The sequence below is a fragment of the Brachionichthys hirsutus genome, chromosome 13 (assembly GCF_040956055.1).
Source record: "Brachionichthys hirsutus isolate HB-005 chromosome 13, CSIRO-AGI_Bhir_v1, whole genome shotgun sequence".
Taxonomy (NCBI): domain Eukaryota; kingdom Metazoa; phylum Chordata; class Actinopteri; order Lophiiformes; family Brachionichthyidae; genus Brachionichthys; species Brachionichthys hirsutus.
The window spans coordinates 11,856,067-11,877,010 of record NC_090909.1 but is presented as its reverse complement, the minus strand read 5'-3'; the positions used below and the strand labels follow the sequence as shown (position 1 = coordinate 11,877,010).

The window sequence follows — 20,944 nt, the reverse complement described above, 5'->3', positions numbered from 1 at the left end:
CCGTGTGCAGGAAGGTGAAGTTGTAGGAACGTCTCAGGCCGTCTGAGATTTCACGGTACCGGTCACTTCACAGTTTCACCCGCAGGTTATATCCATGTGGGAGGACTCTGAGACAGAAAATAAAAATAAAATAATGTTAATGTAGGCATAATATACACTTTTCTGTATGTAGTGGTGCAAACTAGCAGCAGGGCAGGACTTTATACATTCAGACTGGTTCGGTTATATACTGTGTACTGTTGCCCCGGTGATAATAAACTTTAGATCGCAACAAAAGTATATTATGTGGGGTTTTTGGGGGCCTGCAAGTTTTGTTTTCACTGACTCGCTGACTGATTAGCTCATCTTGTTTCTTTCGCTGTGCTCAAATCCAACCATGAAGAAAGCAACTGTGGAAGTGATTGATTTTTCAAATGCATTATTTTCTTAAATGTCACTGAATATCTACGTATCATAATTTGTCTTAGGGCTGTTCAAATGTCCATCCATCCATTTTGTTGTAAGCAATCATCTTGTCTACAGACGTTTTATCCGCCCTGCGGGTCTCAGGTGGGAGGGAGCCGGAGAAAACCGACGCAGACATGGAGAGAACATACAAACAAATCAGAATTGAACCCGGAACGTCTTGCTGTGAGCCAACAGCACTACCCACTGCGTATGTTTCTGTAATTGGTACTGTTCTGAAAATAATTGTTTTCAACAAGAATGCAATTTAAAACTAGAAAACGACAATCAGAGATTGCAGACCCCGCCTCCAATAGACTATTGGATCTTGTGAGACAGTAAACAGGGCTTCCGGATCAGAGGGGCCAAACCTGCTCTAGCTTGCTGCTCCGGAACGTACTACAAGACTCCTTCTGGACTCTTTTTCCCATCATGCCATTCGTGTCCCTCCCTCTTAAAGTGGCAGTTTACAGCACAGGCACAATTCCAGATGTAAAAATAATTCTAGAATCTGGATCCAGATCCGGATCAACGCCATTCTCAGGGAGGACTGAGCCACGGACAGAACCTTGCTTGTGTAAAAATTTCAAGTCGATTGGGTTCCTAGTTTTTGAGTTATGCGCTCAGACAAACAGACAAACATACAAACAAACGGACCCAATTGCAATACCCTCGCCTCCCCTTCGGCGAGGGTAAAAATAAAATCACCAGCAAAGGTAGTGCCAAATGCATTTGGTGGAAGAAAACCCGCTCCTTTGGCAGTGTTTTTATTTATTTACTGTTCATTTTATTCATTTGAGAAGAGAAAGGAAAGAGAGTCTGCTCCAGAGATACAGCTGCAACGTTTTGGAAAGCCTTGCCAGAAGACAGCAAAGTACAAAGAATGAGTAACATTACTGCACCCTTACAAATGAAACAAGGCTTCTCTGAAACAGTCATAGAAGTGTTTCAAAGTTTATTCGTTTCTACTACAAATCTGTTGATCACCATTTCAGCAACCAATAAATGTGGGATAGAGCTTCGTTCCAACAGTACACTTTGACACCAGAAGGCGGGACCAGAAAATGGCGGTCTGTACTGCCAGCGTACTTTCGGCTTGTCCAGTGAGGGGTCGCCACATTAAATCAACCGTCTCCACTTCACCCTGTCCTTTGCATCGTCCTCCCCAACACCAGCCACTCTCATGTCCTCCCTCACTACGTCCATGTCTCTTCTCCTGGGTTGTCCTCTAGTCCTGTTCCCTGGCAGTTCCATCCTCAGCATCCTTCTACCTCACTGGTTCTTAACCGGGGTCCAGGGGGTCGGTGGAGCCTCCGACGTGGAGGTCGAGACACACCCGACTCATTGTGTCAATTTGTGATGACACGCCCCACTTCATCTATGTAAATACACTGATCACATTTAATGATTACTCACACCAATTATTAACAACATTTTAACAAGGTAGGGGACAGATTTGACTTGTTCAGAAGTCTTTTATTTTATACAAACTCTTGAGAAGCCATGGCTCGCGGGCACCTCACAAGGTACCGAGTTGGTGACCACTGCAATAAGCTTTCCAGGGGGAGAATCTGCATGATGGCGCCCCCTCCAGTCTCGCACCGGCAAAGATTAAGGAGCACTTTTTGAAGCTACATGGAGATGGGGAATTGTTATTGCTAAGAAACACTGGAACATTTAATACCATTTGTTACAACATATCTTTGTGAGCAATCCTTTGAGGATGCTGGACATAAAAACGAAGAAGAGGAACAGACGTTGCTGTGAACATGACATGAGAGCGGCACCAAGGTGAAGCCACGCACCTGAACTCTCAAAGGCAGCAGCAGAATCACTCTGATTGGCCGGTTTGTAGTTTCTAGTGAGTTCATGCACTGTGTTGGTTTTGTTCTTTGAAGGTGATGTTCATGCACGGTTCATTTTGTGCACCATTAAAAAATCACATACCTGTCTTGAATTTGAAAAGAATCACATTTTATTTTTTCACTTAAGAAGGGTTCGGTAAATGCGCATATGAAACTGGTTCGGTACCTCCAACAAGGTTAAGAACCACTCCTCTGCCGATATAGTCCCCGTCTCTCCTCTGGACATGTCCAAACCATCAAAGTCTGTCCTCTGACCTTGTCTCCAAAACGTGTAACCTTCACTGTCCCTATCTTTATTTGGACATTTTGAATTGTTTGTTTGTTATTCTCACTTTAACATGTGAAAATAACCACGTTAGATGGGAAAATTTCCATTTTTCATTTAGTTGCATGATTATTCTGCACCTTGCTTAATAATTATACACAGATAGATATTCAACTCAGCGTAGTTCTATCCAATCAGAACACTCCGTCTCTCGTCACTTTCGCAAAACATGAAACATGGCGCCAGGCTCGTCCGTTCGGAACCTTCGCGTTTGTGTGGATGATCGGCCAAACCGCAGAAAAAGATATTCGTTGTATTTAGATACCCGGCGACGTGTGGACAGAACATGCAAACTCTACACAGAAAGGCCCTGTTGGTAATGCTGGGATTTGAACCCATGACCTTCTTGCCGTGACCATTTCTGACTTTCACCACTTTTCAGGATAAGAGGACCGTTTGCAGTTTGTCCGGTCTCCATAGAGGTATTTATTTCCACATGATATGGAGACGTCAGGCAGACTGTGTCCACTGCTGTAGTTCCCTTGGGCGAGACATTTGGGCAGCTGTATCTACCCCAGGGCGGCCGTATCTACCCCAGGGCAGCCGTATCTACCCCAGGGCAGCCGTATCTACCCCAGGACGGCCGTATCTACCCCAGGACGGCAGTATCTACCCCAGGACGGCAGTATCTACCCCAGGGCAGCCGTATCTACCCCAGGGCAGCAGTATCTACCCCAGGGCAGCCGTATCTACCCCAGGGCGGCAGTATCTACCCCAGGGCGGCCGTATCTACCCCAGGGTAGCCGTATCTACCCCAGGGCAGCCGTATCTGCCCCAGGACGGCCGTATCTACCCCAGGGCGGCCGTATCTGCCCCAGGATGGCCGTATCTACCCCAGGGCGGCCGTATCTACCCCAGGGCGGCCGTATATACCCCAGGGCAGCAGTATCTACCCCAGGGTAGCCGTATCTACCCCAGGGCAGCCGTATCTACCCCAGGACGGCCGTATCTACCCCAGGGTAGCTGTGGCTACAACAGTAGCTTCACCACCAAGTATGGAGTGAATGTCAGAAAAGTATTATTATTATAATATATATAATATATATATATTATATATAGATATATATCTATAGAAATAGATGCCCCGGCCACCTCAACTGACTCCCCTCGATGTGGAGGAGCGGCGGCTCTACTCCGAGTTCCTCCCTGGACACTGAGCTCTTCACCCTGTCCCTAAGGATGTCTCCAGCCACCCTGTCCCTAAGGATGTCTCCAGCCACCCTGTCCCTAAGGGTGCGTCCAGCCACCCTGTCCCTAAGGATGTCTCCAGCCACCCTGTCCCTAAGGATGTCTCCAACCACCCTGTCCCTAAGGGTGCGTCCAGCCACCCTGTCCCTAAGGATGCATCCAGCCACCCTGTCCCTCAGGGTGCGTCCAGCCACCCTGTCCCTAAGGATGTCTCCAGCCACCTTGTCCCTAAGGATGTCTCCAACCACCCTGTCCCTAAGGATGTGTCCAGCCACCCTGTCCCTAAGGGTGCATCCAGCCACCCTGTCCCTAAGGGTGCGTCCAGCCACCCTGTCCCTAAGGATGTGTCCAGCCACCCTGTCCCTAAGGGTGCATCCAGCCACCCTGTCCCTAAGGATGCATCCAGCCACCCTGTCCCTCAGGGTGCATCCAGCCACCCTGTCCCTAAGGATGCGTCCAGCCACCCTGTCCCCCAGGGTGCGTCCAGCCACCCTGTCCCCCAGGGTGCGTCCAGCCACCCTGTCCCTCAGGGTGCGTCCAGCCACCCTGTCCCTAAGGATGCGTCCAGCCACCCTGTCCCTCAGGGTGCATCCAGCCACCCTGTCCCTAAGGATGCATCCAGCCACCCTGTCCCTAAGGATGCGTCCAGCCACCCTGTCCCTAAGGGTGCGTCCAGCCACCCTGTCCCTCAGGGTGCGTCCAGCCACCCTGTCCCTAAGGATGTCTCCAGCCAGCCTGTCCCTAAGGATGCGTCCAGCCACCCTGTCCCTCAGGGTACGTCCAGCCACCCTGTCCCTAAGGATGCGTCCAGCCACCCTGTCCCTCAGGGTGCGTCCAGCCACCCTGTCCCTAAGGATGCGTCCAGCCACCCTGTCCCCCAGGGTGCGTCCAGCCACCCTGTCCCCCAGGGTGCGTCCAGCCACCCTGTCCCTAAGGATGCGTCCAGTCCGGCTCAGCTCCTTCTTCACCACGACAGACGGACCCAACGGCTGCACCGATCCATCCGTCCCTCCCTCGTGAACAGGACCCCGAGATACTGGACCCCCCCCCCCCCCCACCGACCCAAGGGGGGCGGCCAGCTTATTCCTGTCGAGACACTTATTGATGACAGAAAATGAATCTGATATTAAAACAGTCACTATTAACAACACATTTTAATGGTGAACGTTCCTCCAATGATCCGCTGTTGTTGCTTTTTGTTTTACGTCATTTCCTAATATTATTTATTACTGATCAGCAGGAACCCGAGAACGCTGAGGAATGCTGCGCAATGCGCGCTGCGCCGTGCACGTCCCTTTAGCGCAAATGATTGAAGTCAAGTTGCGCATGCATAACACACACACACATGCACACACACACACGCGCGCGCGCGCACCTGATCAGGAACTGTATTCCAGTCCATTGATTCCACGGTCGTAGCTCAAAGCGGGGACGGGACTCGTCCCGAGGACATTCTGTGGTCTGTCCCGCATCGGAAGCTGGACAGGGGACTGTCTTCTCATGGAAGCCACAAGTTGGTCTGGGAGACAATGTCCAGAAGGGAGACGCGTTTCAGACGCAGGACGGAGGAACGTGCCCCAAATTCAAGCGTCACCGTTCAACGGAGGATCAGTGGACACTGTCCCGCTGTGTGGTTGCCACGGAAACGTCTTACCTTCATCAGGACGGTGGAGCCCCCCCCCAGTGGAGCCCCCCCCCCCCCCCCCCAGACTGCGCTGCGGCGGCTCCGGGCTGACGGGATGTCGGAGCGTTCCTCTCTAACAGCACGCTGCGTCTCACCATGCACGGTGCACACGCACGGTGCACACACACACACACACACACACGGTGTAAACACTGCACGTCTGCTGCCATCTATTAAGTTACGGCTGCTTCACCTCATTCAGGTCTACCCACCTGTAAACAATGTCTCCTGGGGACACAGCGTGTAAACAATGTCTCCTGGGGACACAGTGTGTAAACAATGTCTCCTGGGGACACAGCGTCTACCCACCTGTAAACAATGTCTCCTGAGGACGCAGCGACCCGCCTGTACATGCGCTGGTGGGCCTTTGCACAAACAGCATCCGTGTCCTCCTCTCTGCCAGTCTGTCCTCTGCTCAAGATAACGCAAAAGGTTCTGGACGGATCTTTATGAAATTGTCAGGAAATGTCGGGAATGTTTCCAGGAACAGATGATCCAGAAGAGATTATGGATCAGTTTGAAATTGTCGATAACATTGCAGTAAATGGAACTTCAAAATTTGTATCTCGATATTTCGGTTGATTACGTTTCTGGAATTTGACACAGTAATGTAGGGGGGGGGGGTCGGATCCAGAGTGACATCGAAACCCCATTTACGGATTACAAAATCAATTCCGATTCATTTTTACTTATCATGGTTGGTGTATAAAGATACCAAGAACAATGTAGAACGTTCTGGTGCTGATCAGGATCACCATGTGGACGGTGTGGATCCAGTTAGGAGGGGAGTGAGCTGCTTGGGGGAGGTCTGTGCTCTGATTGCTTTTCTAGCTAATAGTAATAATGCATTGGACTTGTAGATCTTTTCTGTGAGAAACTCAACGACGCTTTACTTTGTGCATTATTCCTTCACTCCACGCTTACCGGCGGTGAAGCTGCTGTCGTCGCCACATCTGCCCCGACTCAGATTCAACCCACAGTAGAAATGGTTTTCACTGAACACTAACCGTTTTCTACTTCTAGCAATGCGAAACAGGGACCACTGGAACACACCCCACAGAGCAACGCAGGGGTCATGACCTCAAATACAGCATTCCCAAGGTATGCTGGGAAACCCACACGCCTGCTCCCAAACATGATACAAGGAATATAGAACTGTGCAAGTCTTGCTTGCGTTTGATTTATTTTCAGTTAAGTAAATCCTGAGTATAATGAGGAGTCTCACTGGACTAGATTCTAGTTCTGAGAATTAAATTCATCCAATGAGTGACTGTTTACGGAATCTAAAGCTAAAAGCTATTTTAGCTGTTGGATTTTATGGCACTCTGTTTATTTTGGCACTTTCCAGTTTAGATTTGGAAAACTAATTTTGTATCAAGTCAATTTTCAGGGGAGAGCTTCTCTCTTTAGACTTTTTGGCTAACTTTAGTCCAAGTTGTCGTTCAACAGTCGTAGCAGGTAAAGTCGGCTACATCGAGCCAACTTTATTCATTCATGCCAGGATAATCTAAAAACTGGATCCTGATGAAAATAAATCTGAAGACGGGTCTTGGTCTTAGATCCCATTAAACTTTGCGAACAATCCTGATATCCATCTGGATAAAAACAAAAAATGGCCATTTACTTAGAGGCTTTTTCAAAATTCCCATCTTGTAAAATATGCTTTCCATTAACTCACCAAAAAATCAGCCATAAAGGGGTCCGATATGCAAAAACGTTTTCTGGATCTAACCCAGAATGTCAGGAAAAAAGGAAATTAAACATTGAATATTCCATTTACGGATTCAAAAATTTGTTAAAAATACAGAACCTAGAACCTATCTAGAACCTTTTGGTGCTGATCCAGATCACAGTGTGGATGTTGTGGAAGTGGGGAATGAGGGGAATGAGCTGCTTGGAGGAGGTCTGTGCTCTCAGAGTGCTTTTCCAGACGGATTATGTTCAATAGATTCACACACAAGATTATTCTATCATGGTTTATTTATTTACAGGTCATTGAAGAAGTAATTTTTGCTGTCAAGAGTTCAACAGACATCAGAAAAAAGGACCCCGCAGAACTGAAGTCTTGAGGATACGTTCCGTCTCAGCAGTAAATGGGCTCTGGGAGGCTGGAGGTCATGTAATCCTGCTCTGTGGAGAACTCAGCCAGCTGCCAGTGACACTCTGTCAGGGCCTCATAGAACTCCTCGCTGAGCGCCATGAACTTCCTGTTGGCCTCCGCCACATCCAGCTCCACACTTGGGTCTGCAACACAAACCCAGCTGCTTAAAAAGTGCTTTAAAACTCAAGATGGAAATATTCCGGTCAAAGGTCTCGGTTAAAAAGTAGAAAACTATTTAAATACAATCTACAGCAGGGGTGTCAAACTCATTTTCTCCGAGGGCCACATCAGCATTATGGCGGCCCTCAAAGGGCCAGTGTAAATGTAACTAAATGTAATGTAATGTAAATAAATGTAACTACTCCTTAACATGCTGCTAAATGACTGTATTTACTACTACATAAATAAATTATAAATATTATATATATTTCTAAAAATATATCGATACCTTACTGCTGTAAAAATATCCGCTGAGGTTATGTAATCGCCGGCGTCTGTCTGTAATTTGTTCTTCAGTATCTCCATTGATTGTGTTGCCAAATGCTCAGTTTGAAAATGAATTTTGCGATATTAACGGGAACAGAATTAGTCAGATCACGTTACACCATGAATGTGATTTATTTTGCTGCAAGTATTCAAATCTTTAAAGGCTACAAAAGGGAGTGATTGTAAAATGAAACATTCTAAATATATATATATATTTGTTATCCACCACTTATTTGGGAATGTTTTGCAAGCATCTTCTTTTGGGATATTTCTGTAAAAAAAAAGAAGCTTCACCTTTTTCAAAGTAGATTTTTACGTACAAAACGCAATATAAATACGCGGTGGGGTCTGGTGTGATTTCACTATTACTTTCTGTGTCTATAATGCTCTGCATCGACAGCACTGTTCTCCACCGGTGACCCCCCCCCCCACCCCTAAACTACGTTAAACCCAAAACACACCTCCGAACAACCACGGGATGAAGCCCTCTCATGCTGGGCTTTCCCGTGCCCCATGAGGGGCGTTCGACGGCTCAATGCTCCTCCCCATCAACGCTCTCATTACCAAAACGAACGAGTGAGCCCAAATACACGCCAGTCTCCACCCGTCCCCGATCCCGATACCAACCTTCAAGGCCGTCGTCCGGAGCAGCTTCAGCTTCCTAAAAAGAAACGACGCGTTAGAATAGTTCACATCCGGAAGCGTCCGAAGAGCGGCCGGCAGCCGACGGCGCTTACCTCCGGCGGGTTGGCGCCGTACTGCGAGTAATCGTACTGAGGGTAGCTGTAGCCGTAGCCTCCCCCGGCCTGGTCGTAGCCCCACGGTGAGTAATACCCAGCATAGGCCTGCTGCTGGTACTGGTTGTACTGGTCATAGCTGTTTGCGTATCCGGAACCGGGCTGCGACATTTTGGGCTCCGACTGCTGCTTATTCCTTAAACTTCAGAGGAAGAACAGGCAGACGGTTCAGACCCACCAATCACGGCCGGCCTGCTAGTCAAAGGCCCGAAGCCTCTGAGGACTCACTTGTTAGCAGCCAGACTCAGCCTCAAAGGTTTACTGCCCAGTCCCATAGAACCCTGACACTCGTCCAAAGCCCGCTTCTGCAAGCGCTCATCTGGGAACTGAACAAAGCCGCAGCCCCTGCAGGGAGAAACGGACTCGGGTTACCTTAAGGGCGAGGAGGAATCCAGGATTCCCCCGAAGCACGCTGCAGCCGCCCGTCAGCGTGTCCTGAACATGAACACACTCCTTCTGCCCCACGTCAAAACGAGGACAGGATGCGTTTGACGAGACACAATCGACTGTTTTATATGGCAGACTCATAATTACGGCGTTTACGCAGCAGCTCAAATTTAAAAACATAACCTGTCATGGAGGAACGACAACGCAAAAAACCCAAAATCATCATCAGGGTCGCAAACAGAAAGGCAAAGAGGGATTTGCCAAGACAAGCTAAAAGTCTGAGGAACAATATTAACAAACATTTAACACGGAGGAATGCAGAGATCGCTAGACAAGGAAGTGTGGCTAAAGCTAAACGGTGCACCAGAAGAAGCTAAAGTAACGATAAGAGAGATCACTGAACGGGACGTGTTTGATAGTAATTTTCAGAACTAAACATTTGTTTGAGAAATATAAATATATAGTACGTACAGTAAACGTTTTCCTGTTAATAATGTTAAGGCGTGCAGGTCGAGGAAAGAGCCGCTTGGAGTGCAGAAGAACAAATATTCTACTCGTGCTGTCTTTAGCCTCTCATGCTGCTTTATTGGATAGCTTAGCACAGCGGAACGGCAGCGGCTACATGTATCAACAGGAAGAAACAAAACCCAAAAGGGACACGACGTTTATGCTCCTACAAAATAAAAGCCTCTTTTTACACAGAGAATAAGAGCGCTATTAAACAAACGCTTAACAAATAAACATGATAGCTTTTAGAAATAACGAATTTAATTTTAATGATCAACCTACGAGGTTGAACACATGAGAAGTTATTAATAGCAACTCGCGTGTATTTCACAGTTCCTCCGACCGCGCCCCTTCGTCTTAGCGCCGCTTCAAGGCGCGTTCAAGTGCAAAAAAAAAAATCTGAAAAATTGCATTAAAACTCCGCGAAGCAGCAAAGTCGCGGAAGATGAACCGCATTATATCGAGGGACTACTGTACACGGTATTAAACTACTGTACACGGTATTAAACTACTGTATACATTTCACCTCATTCCTCTGATGGAATGTTTGTGAATCTTAATAAATATGCACACGTTTCCCGTTTATGGTAAATAAACTACGGTATTTGGGCATTAAGATAAAATAAAATAAAAAGCTGGAGATGCTACAGCCAATGACGGTTGAAGGTTTCAGCACATGCATCTTGAACGAACCGGATCGTAACAGTATTGAGATACGAATCGAACAGAGACCAGCGATTCTCATCCCTAGAAAATGAATATGATCCCAGATAGACGTCATTGATTACATCCGGAGGACGTCAAACATTCGTATCCATCAGTGCAAACTGAGAATCTATTAATTTACTCACTTTGAGTTACCCATGCTGTCCAGCACCACTTTTCCACCGCGACAGGAAGGGTAGCGGTTGTAAAAGAACTCGTACAGCATCCCGTCGTCCACCTCCGGTGTCAGGTCTCCCACAAAGAGAGAATACATCTGACTACAAAGACAAGGACAGACGGGTCGTACCACGGAAGGATTCATCCGACCCGCTAGCAGCAGGAACCCAACGGTTCCTGCTGCTAGCGGGTCGGGCGTGTTCCCCACTGAGACCCACTCGGGCTTACCCGCCTTCCTGCTTCCCAAACGTGGCTCGATTTAACTTGAATCTTGTGGGCTGTGGGAGACAAGACATGAAATGGCATTTAGCGAAAAAATACAAAATGGTGGCTGCAAATGATCAGCGCTCGTCATACTGGATTGGCTCCTGGCAAGGCTTTCCCGTTGATTTTGCGAAGACATCTCTCAGCTGTGGCTTCATCGGCCATCTCCACAAAACAGTAGCCCAGAGCACCCCTGGGTGATGGCAAACTATTTAAAGTCAGGATTGACCGTCGGGAGGATTGAACAGCGGCGTGCAGATTTAGTTCTTACCCCGTCATCTTGTTGCGTATTATCCGCACATTTGTCGCCTGCTCTCCCATGGTGGAGAAAGATCTGGTGATAAACTTCTCATCCATGTAGGTCTCCAGCTACAGAACAATAAGTATCAGCAAAAAGCTCGGGAACTCGAGTATCAGTATCCATTATACACGCCTGAGGCTGTCTGTGTACTCGCTCAGTAATCCACCGAGGTAAATTAAGAAGAGCAAAGAGGAAGAACCAACCGGACTAAGTTTGGTTGAAGACGTTTCAGCTCATCAAAGAGGCTTCCGGTATATATAAATATATATATATACACGTCCAGCGAACGCAGCGCCGCGACATTTTAGATTACCCTGAAGGTGCTCTGATGCCCCCGTTTCATACGTTTAATGCCGCATCACGAATAAAATATCTGCAATCCTTTACTTTGGTCTGATCCCATCCTGATGTTCTTGATAGACGCCGCTGTGGTGACCAGTAGAAAGACATACATGGCCTCAGCACAACGTGTACTAGTACTAGTAGTCTTGGGAGCCAATGTACTTCACTAAATCAACAGTATGCCAGATATTGAAATAGTCAAATGTCGAGTATTTCAATCTCTCCAAGGTGTTAGCTTGCACCCAGATAGCCTAGGAAGCTAACTGAGGGCAGCTAACGTTAGCTTATAGACGTAGCACTGAGAGTTAACGCAACTTACGTTCCCCATCCACAGCGTGCTCATGGTGCGGGGGGGGGGGGGGTATTCCAGAGAGATTCACCGGAGGAAATGATGAGTAGAGTGAGGAGAGCCTTCGGAGTCGCGCACGCGAACTAGCAGAGGAAACGCATTCCGTCCGACGACGCGACAACGATGAGGCACGTCCTACCGGAAATACATGCGCTGTCCTGACCCGGAAGTATTCTGCCTCCGCGAGTCGATGAATGACGAATGAATGAATGATTTTATTTCGGTTCACTTTTCAATGATAAATAGACAAAGGACAAAATTTCAAAGGCTTTTTAAACCCGGACGAACTGAAGGGGGGGGGGGGGGGGGGGGGGATCAAATGCTGACTTGGAACAGACAGATTTTCTTACATCTTCAGCTTTTTTTGTTTTTTTCTCCTCACGACTATTATGGAGGAATAAAAATGCCACAATTAAAAATAAATATATATGGGGGGAAAAATATATATACACACAAATAAATAAATAAAAACAGTTAATATAAATACAAAAATAAAAAACAAGATTCAAAACTTATTACAAATATGTGGAAATAAATACGCGTATTTATTTGAGAGATCAAATACATTTTGACTCAACATCAGACGAGGCCTTGTGAAGTTATGGTTTGAAATTCACTACTTTTTTCAACACACACACACACACACACACACACACACATATATATATATATATATTTATATATTTGTACAAAATATCTGTATCGGCGATGCCAACCAGGATTTAATCTGTATCGGATCGGAACGGAAATGGAACGTCACTCGGGAAACAGGAAGTGAAATCGCGGCTTCCTGGTCATCGAACGTAACGTGAAGGTGTTCCAAATGAAATTTTAATACCCTTCTCAAAACTAAAACAGTAAAACACGAATATTCATCAATGCGTTTGAGCAAAACTGAGGTCACCAACTTGCCTTGCAATAATTGCAAAAATATTAAATATACGAGTATCCAAAATGAATGCTTTTAAATCGCGTTATAGTGACGTCATCCGATAAATATGATTGTAGCATTTAACTATAATCAGACAAATAATTCCAATAGAGTATTTTTCTAAAGAGTAATTAGGTAACCCTGAAAGAACGTTTAGGTCTAAGCTAATTCCCCAACTTATCGAAAATGCTGTATCCAATCTAAAAAGACAAGACCCTCCCCTCCAAGGCGCTGATCAGCGGTGACCTTTGCTCTCTGAACGTTACGTCACAGGCTGGGCGCGGTTTGCACTGGAGCTCCGGTTAGCCGCTAACCATAGACATGCTAACAGACAAGCTGGCGCTAGCTAGCGTCACTCGGGGTGAGTACTTCGTTATTTCTCAATCCTCCCGTGTGTTTTCAACGTACCGACAGATCGAACGCGATTTATCGTAATCGTTTGTTGGCACGAGTCAAACCGACAGAATAAATGTTCATTTATAAACAACCCCGAGATGATTGACAGAAGCGAGAACAAGTCGATATAGCACTAGTGCGGCGTTAGCTAGTGTTGTGGTTGTGGCGTTAGCTAGTGTTGTGGAAGGGGAGTTAGCTAGTCTTGTGGTTGTGGCGTTAGCTAGTCTTGTGGTTGTGGCGTTAGCTAGTGTTGTGGTTGTGGCGTTAGCTAGTCTTGTGGTTGTGGCGTTAGCTAGTGTTGTGTTTGTGGCGTTAGCTAGTGTTGTGTTTGTGGCGTTAGCTAGTGTTGTGGAAGGGGAGTTAGCTAGTCTTGTGGTTGTGGCGTTAGCTAGTCTTGTGGTTGTGGCGTTAGCTAGTCTTGTGGTTGTGGCGTTAGCTAGTCTTGTGGTTGTGGCGTTAGCTAGTGTTGTGGTTGTGGCGTTAGCTAGTGTTGTGTTTGTGGCGTTAGCTAGTGTTGTGGTTGTGGCATTAGCTAGTGTTGTGGTTGTGGCGTTAGCTAGTGTTGTGTTTGTGGCGTTAGCTAGTGTTGTGGTTGTGGCGTTAGCTAGTGTTGTAGTTGTGGCGTTAGCTAGTGTTGTGGTTGTGGCGTTAGCTAGTCTTGTGGTTGTGGCGTTAGCTAGTGTTGTAGTTGTGGCGTTAGCTAGCGTTGTGGTTGTGACGTTAGATAGCGTTGTGGATGTGGCGTTAGCTAGTGTTGTAGTTGTGGCGTTAGCTAGTGTTGTGTTTGTGACGTTAGCTAGTTTGTGTTGTGGTTGTGGCGTTAGCTAGTGTTGTGTTTGTGGCGTTAGCTAGTGTTGTGTTTGTGACGTTAGCTAGTTTGTGTTGTGTTTGTGGCGTTAGCTAGCATTGTAGTTGTGGCGTTAGCTAGCGTTGGGGATGTGGCGTTAGATAGCGTTGTGGATGTGGCGTTAGCTAGTGTTGTAGTTGTGGCGTTAGCTAGTGTTGTAGTTGTGGCGTTAGCTAGTGTTGTGGTTGTGGCGTTAGCTAGTGTTGTGGTTGTGGCGTTAGCTAGTGTTGTGTTTGCGGCGTTGTTTCTTCACGCATAGCGATAAATGCCGTCTCTTCTCTCTGCAGGTATGAGGAGCTTCTGCTGCTGCTGCTGCTTGGAGGAGCTCAGGGAAAGATCAGACGCGCTGATCGACTTGGCCACTTCGAGCTAGCTATTACCGACTTCCTTATGAAGCGTAGCTGAAGACGGTAACGAGCTTCTGGCTGCAGCGTTGACAGATCCGACGTTAAACCAGACGCGGCTACGAGTGGGAAATGTCGTTTTTCCTGATTAGGTGCTCGAACACACGCACCCCAGCGTGCTGTTGATCTGAGACACCTTTCTGCCCGGCGCGTTGGTTACACCGTAGCGACCTGCCCGACTGCGCATGCAGGCTTTCTGAGCACACAGAATCTGGCTGCCGTGAGCCGCTGTCCCTTCTCTTCCAACCCGAACACGCTCGGCGATGGCTGTCTTTGGTAAAGCGTGGACGTGGATGCACTGGCGAGGCGGCGCCCCGGCCCCAGAGAAGACCACGGCTGCAACAGCCGCGACAGCCGAGGGCCGGAAGCAGGGCGGCGGGTGGATTTCCTGGATTTGGGCAGGCTGGAGAACCCAAAGTGACCAAACGAGTTCAGGAGAGGAGTTCTGGGAGGCGCCGGAGAAGCTCCAGCCGCTGGAGAGTGAATATCTCAGTGGCCACAAACAAGAGCCAGAGACGCCCTCGGAGCCGGCGTCCAAATGGTGGCAGTATCTCCCAACTTCTTACCTTCCATGGCCAAGAAAAAGGGAGTCCGGCAGGTTAAAACGCAAAAAGCAAGATGATGAGGAGGAGGACGGGAGCTCTCTGGATGTGGATGGAGACTTTTCGGACTACGGGACGCCGCCTCCTTCTCCTACGCCGCCTCCTCAACTGACGTCTCCCTTTCGGCTCTTTGGCGGCAGCTGGAATGTGGAGATCCTGCCAGAGCACCACGAGATCTGCTTCAACTTCCTTCGCCACCTGTTCGACCTGTGCGTCGTGGGCTTCCTGTGGACCGTGTCCGCCCCCGCCAAGCTGGTTCTGGAGGTGGTGGGGGTCCAGGGAGCGCTGAGGCTGTGGTTTCACGGCATGGCCATGTTCTTTGTCGCCACCGTTGGAATGGCCGGGTTGCTCCTGCTGATCCAGGAGTATCTCCCACAGTTCGCCTTGGTCTACGGCGTTGCGCAGGCATTGGTCATCTCCGTGAGCGTCCGGCAGAGCGTCATCCTCTGCGTGGAGGAGGGAACGGGGGAGGGCGACACAACTGATGCAGCGAAAGATCAAAGGGATCACGATGAACCGCCAGCGTCTGGAAAGGGCAAGGCAAACGTAGAGACTTGAGGTAATGTTTGGAAAAATGTTGCTTTGATTGTAAGTTACATCAAAAATGTCAAGTATGAGAACTGAAGAATAGTCAGACGGTTTGTTTTAGGTCTGGTTTGCGTTAAATGATTAAAAGCAGCTGAAGTTAGCTCCCGGTGGAGACGGAACGTGTTCGTTTGGGTCGGGTCCATCCTGACCCAGAGCAGCGGTCCCCGACCACCGGTACCGGTCCGTGAGGCATTTGTTACCGGGCCGCACAGAAAGAATAACTCATTTATAACATTTCCATTGTATCGATTATCAGCATCTAAAAGGTGTTTTATTTTGAAAAACCACCGGATTTTCTCCAAAGTAACAATCGCCTGTGAATTTTCTTGGTCACGTGATACGTTACTAAAAACAGACGTGAACTAGAAAGACAATCAGAGATTGCAGACCCCGCCTCCAAAAGACTATTGGATCTTGTGAGACAGTAAACAGGGCTTTCGGATCAGAGGGGCCAAACCTGCTCTAGCTTGCTGCTCCAGAACGTACTACAAGACTCCTTCTGGACTCTTTTTCCCATCATGCCATTCGTGTCCCTCCCTCTTAAAGTGGCAGTTTACGGCACAGGCACGATTCCAGATGTAAAAATAATTCTAGAATCTGGATCCAGATCCGGATCAACGCCATTCTCGGGGAGGACCGAGCCACGGACAGAACCTTGCTTGTGTAAAAATTTCAAGTCGATTGGGTTCCTAGTTTTTGAGTTATGCGCTCGGACAGACAAACAAACAAACAAGCAAACAAACAAACAGACCCAATTGCAATACCCTCGCCTCCTCTTCGGCGAGGGTAACTAGTGAAGATTAATAAAAACAAACAAATAAAAAAACGTCTTTGGAGAGCTTCTTTGCTAATGGGGAGGAAGAAAATGAAACTTTATTTGACAGACAAACCAGGAAGTCCTACTTAAAACGCCTCTTTTTCCTGGTGAAAGAGGAGACTTTGTGTTTTGTAAACTGCAGAAAATTAGGATGCAAATCATTAACATTTGTTAATGTGGGATCTTGGTCACAGCAGTTCTGTTGTATTTACTATGTTAATACAGGACTTGCACTGGTCCAGCTTGAACATTGCTGCATCGCTGCATTTCCTATGATGCTCATTTGTGGGAACCTGTAGGCGTAAGCAAAGGGTTAATATTTATTCCATCTTTGAAAAGTGACATTTCTAAGCTGTGGCGATGGATCGTTCGTTATTCTGTCGGGTTCTGTAAAAGAACACGTGAGATAGAAACTGGATCACGTGGATCCAAATGAGTTTTAATCTCGTTACCGTATTAAAGTGGACCGACGGGGATCCGTCCTCGAGGACACGAGACGATGTCCTGCTTCACCATCTTCCTCGTGTCCAAAGGCGAGTTGAATCCCAAAGGAACATGTCAACAATCAAACGTTTAATTATCGGAGGGACTGAAAGAGTCCAAATCTGTCAGTTAGTTTAATCGTTCATAAGACAATTAAAATGAACCATGTTTGAAACATTTTAGTTTAAGTTACTCCTAGAATGTACAAGTCTCACTTTACTGACAAATATTTTCTATGGCATTGAAATTCCTTGAGATGATCCTGTAATTTCAGTGTTCCTCATTTCGGTAATAACTGTGTAATAATGTCGTTATTGTTGGATTCTCCAGGAGAGCGCTGTGAATGTACGAACGTCACGCTGACCACGTTTGTTTATTGCGTCTCCCCTCACAGGCGGAGAGAACTCCAGAGGAACGCTCAACCATCCGACCCCCCCCCCCCCCATCCGACACCCCCCAGGGACCTTCGACAAGGGCCCTCCAGGGGAACGCTCAACCATCCGACCTCCCCCAACGACGTTCCACAAAGGCCCTCCAGAGGAACGCTCAACCATCCAACCCCCCCCCCCCCCCCCATCCGACACCCCCCAGGGACCTTCGACAAGGGCCCTCCAGGGGAACGCTCAACCATCCGACCCCCCCCCCCCATCCGACACCCCCCAGGGACCTTCGACAAGGGCCCTCCAGAGGAACGCTCAACCATCCGACCCCCCCCCCCATCCGACACCCCCCAGGGACCTTCGAAAAGGGCCCTCCAGGGGAACACTCAACCATCCGACACCCCCCAACGACGTTCCACAAAGGCCCTCCAGAGGAACGCTCAACCATCTGACCCCCCCCCCCATCCGACACCCCCCAGGCACCTTTGACAAAGGCCCTCCAGAGGAACGCTCAACCATCCGACCCCCCCCCATCCGACACCCCCCAGGGACCTTCGACAAAGACCCTCCAGAGGAACACTCAACCATCCGACCCCCCCCAGAGACGTTCGACTCAATGCGCACCGTCTTCTGCAGTGTGACAAGCGACTTCGTATTTTTGCACTCTAAAAAAAAATCTGTAATTAGTATCTTTGCCACTTTATATTGAACACTATTGATTAGCATTTTATAGCGGGTTGTCCTTAGTAAACGTTTTTGTACGGCTGTTATTATAGAGGTCATAATCGGTGACGTACGAATGATTGCTGCCGAGTCAAAACGTTATTGAGTGAATACTTTGCACCGTATTCTATTTTCACTGTATTTCCTCTGTGGGAGTAGTATTGATCTGATTCTGGTTCTGGTTCTGATTTGGTTCTTTGGGACGAGGCTTTGTTGGGTTCTTGGTGTGAAAGTATTAACGAATTGGAAGAGAACATCCATATAAATGTTAAATGAACAGAAACGTAGACAAATGAACTCTCCGCAGTTTAACGGAGGTTTACCCGTCCAAAGAAAAGAGCAACGCTCTTCAGACGCGCCGTTACGGGTATCGAGTAGAGGCCGGACCGGCTGGAGCGCCACCGGGAGCCTCGAGCCGACTCTGAAAGAGCGACTCACACGGCCTGAGGCGTCGGGATGCTACGGCGGCGCGGCTAACACTCAAGGACCGCCCACTCAAAGGATACCGTCCAAAACAAGAAGCCACAACAACCGGAAGAAGAGCGAATCCTCTGATTCTGCTTCTCTTGTTACATCTGGAGGCGACGGCGTTTGTTTGACGGTTTCCTGCCAGTTCTCTCCTGGAAACAGAATTTCTGTTTATCTCGGGCGGCTTCGGTCGACTCATTCTCAACTTTCATCTGCAAAGTTCTAGAAGTTCCTAAGCACTGTTTTTGAATAAAGAAGTTATGGGATTGTCATCTGAATACTTAATTTGTGGACCAGCACCCCCGGGACACGCTGGAGAGACGGCGTCTCTCGGCTGGCCTGGGGACGCCTCTGGGACGGGCAGGGTCACCGAGGTCCCCCACTTTGTGCCCAACTGCACAGCGTTTTCGTTCCTCTTTCCACGTCCCACCGGTTGAGACGCTGTCCAGCATTTTGATTGGCAGCTATAAGGTCAAAGGTCAAGGACGGATGCTGCGACACAAACACTAAACTATGGCTGGGAAACAACCAAATATCTCTGGGTGAAGTCGGTGCGACGCGATCCTCACGCATTTATCTGAGTTCTTTTTTGGTGTCTAGTTTTTAGGATTTCGTTTGACCCCCCGATGGGACAGTCCTTTTGTGTCTCCGGTCCAGGGGACAGAAGTTTCAGTCACCAAACTAAAATCCTGAACGGTTTCATCATAAATACATCACGATCTGCCCTTGTGTTTTGGTTTTGGGCTTTTTTGGGGGGGGGGGGTTCCCCGAGTCCCCTCCCCCTCAGACAGCGGAATCTGCCACTATTACCTCCTAAATCATTCGTTTTCACCTCTTTTCAGTGATGTGCCCCCTAAGTTGGGCAAATAATTCTGGTTGAAAGAAGATAAAGACGTAAAATGCAGCAAGCACTATATCAGCTTCTGATTTATTACATGTTATATTTATATCATTTATAACCGTTCAAAATATTGCTCATCTGGTCTTTCTTTGACTATTTGGAAAAAAGTTCAAAACTATTCTAAAACTTGTTGAAAAATAAAAAAGCGATTCAATTGTAAATAAAGATTTCTACTGATAGAAGTAATCATCGATTTAAAGTTCCCTCTTTTGGGATTATAACAGATCCCTCTGGATTCATGAACTTAAATAAATCAATTATTCACACGCAAAAATAAATCTTTAACGTCAGTTAAATGTTCTGTTTCATGCTGAGGAACCTGAGCTCGGGCTTCACGGAGGATCTTTGAGGCGACTGCTTTGATCAAGCTCTTCTCTGTGTCTTTGATTTGCTTTGATCACAGTCCTGCTTCACACCCAATGGTGCGACATTGAATAGCCTATTTGATATGTTCAGTTTCCGAACTTACATTCATATTTTATGGAACTATTATTCAATAAATATATTTTATAAAGGATTTTTAAATTGTTTTTATTTTAAATATATATATTTTTAATCTCGCGTACCCCCCCGGCATACCTTCAAGTGTCCCCATTTTAGAACCACTGACCTAAATATTAAGAACCAGTCACCACAGCGGGATCTGCGGCTGTTTCTCAGATCGGGTTATTCTTCTTATGCTGAACTGCAGATATAAAATTCATGTATTTTAATTTCTCAACCTGAAAATAAACATTACCCATTATTCTTATTGTTTGAATATTTTATTTATGGATGTTTTGCAATAAAAGATAAAAACATAGAAAATATTTTACAATTTTGAGCACAGAAAAAAAAAAACACAAACTAAAAGTACATATGAAAAATCAACTCATAATAAAAATAAATAAATAGAAATCGCCAGTGGGGCAATATTTAATCCGGTATGTCTGCAGGGTTGATTTGGGATACATTCCAAGCGGGACCTTCATTCTTAATATTTTGAATCACAAGGTTCCATGAGCCAATCAGCTTCTGAGTAAATCAGTTCTTTCGTCCATACCTTAAATCTTTGATCCTAATTGGTCAATGGGGGCAGAGGCCAAGATCTTTGATAGGAATTATCCCCAAATAAACGGTGTTATGATAGAACAATTAATTATTTAAGTCTCTCCATAAAGTTCATTTTAAAAGGGAACTTGGGGTTCTGAGATGGCCGAATACAGCAGGTGATTAAAGGTATTTAAACTGGCCAAAACATCCGGGGTCACTTCAGGCACCTCATTCAAGTCATGTAATAATCAGTTAGCCTTAGATCTATATAACAACTACATCCTCCTGAGACCCAGCCCGTTGACACGTCCTCTGTAGTGGACACTACAGAGGACGTGTCAACGGGCTGGGTCTCACTCCTCTTCATAATAATACAAATAACCAGAAAAGCCCCCAGAGAGAACAGACCTCCCCCAAGCTGCTCGTTCCCCTCCTAACCGGATCAGCACC

The 20,944-nt window shown here is 47.1% G+C and overlaps 1 protein-coding gene across 2 annotated transcripts; it reads right to left on the bottom strand.

The window, feature by feature from the left end:
* Nucleotides 1–7,474: 7,474 nt before the first annotated feature.
* Nucleotides 7,475–12,053, bottom strand: LOC137903067 (tRNA selenocysteine 1-associated protein 1-like). 2 transcript variants are annotated; one of them, XM_068747191.1, is made up of 9 exons: nucleotides 11,893–12,053; nucleotides 11,202–11,299; nucleotides 11,024–11,138; nucleotides 10,895–10,944; nucleotides 10,636–10,767; nucleotides 9,119–9,235; nucleotides 8,831–9,032; nucleotides 8,721–8,754; nucleotides 7,475–7,750 (listed from the first exon to the last, which is right to left on the bottom strand). In XM_068747191.1, the coding sequence occupies exons 1-9, from the start codon at nucleotides 11,914–11,916 to the stop codon at nucleotides 7,590–7,592; spliced, it is 933 nt and encodes a 310-aa protein (XP_068603292.1). In that variant the 5' UTR covers nucleotides 11,917–12,053; the 3' UTR covers nucleotides 7,475–7,589. The 2 variants fall into 2 exon arrangements, with proteins under 2 accessions (XP_068603292.1, XP_068603293.1); XM_068747192.1 differs by having other exon boundaries at nucleotides 11,024–11,123.
* Nucleotides 12,054–20,944: the final 8,891 nt, after the last annotated feature.

Bases quoted from the DNA above. Each gene is read 5' to 3' on its own strand.
- LOC137903067 (XM_068747191.1), bottom strand. From the start codon at position 11,916: ATGAGCACGCTGTGGATGGGGAAC. The intron at 11,139-11,201 runs GTAAGAACTAAA...GACTTTAAATAG, and splicing joins ATACGCAACAAGATGACGGG to TTTGCCATCACCCAGGGGTG. The intron at 7,751-8,720 runs GTTGGTATCGGG...TTTGTGTTGCAG, and splicing joins TCCGGACGACGGCCTTGAAG to ACCCAAGTGTGGAGCTGGAT.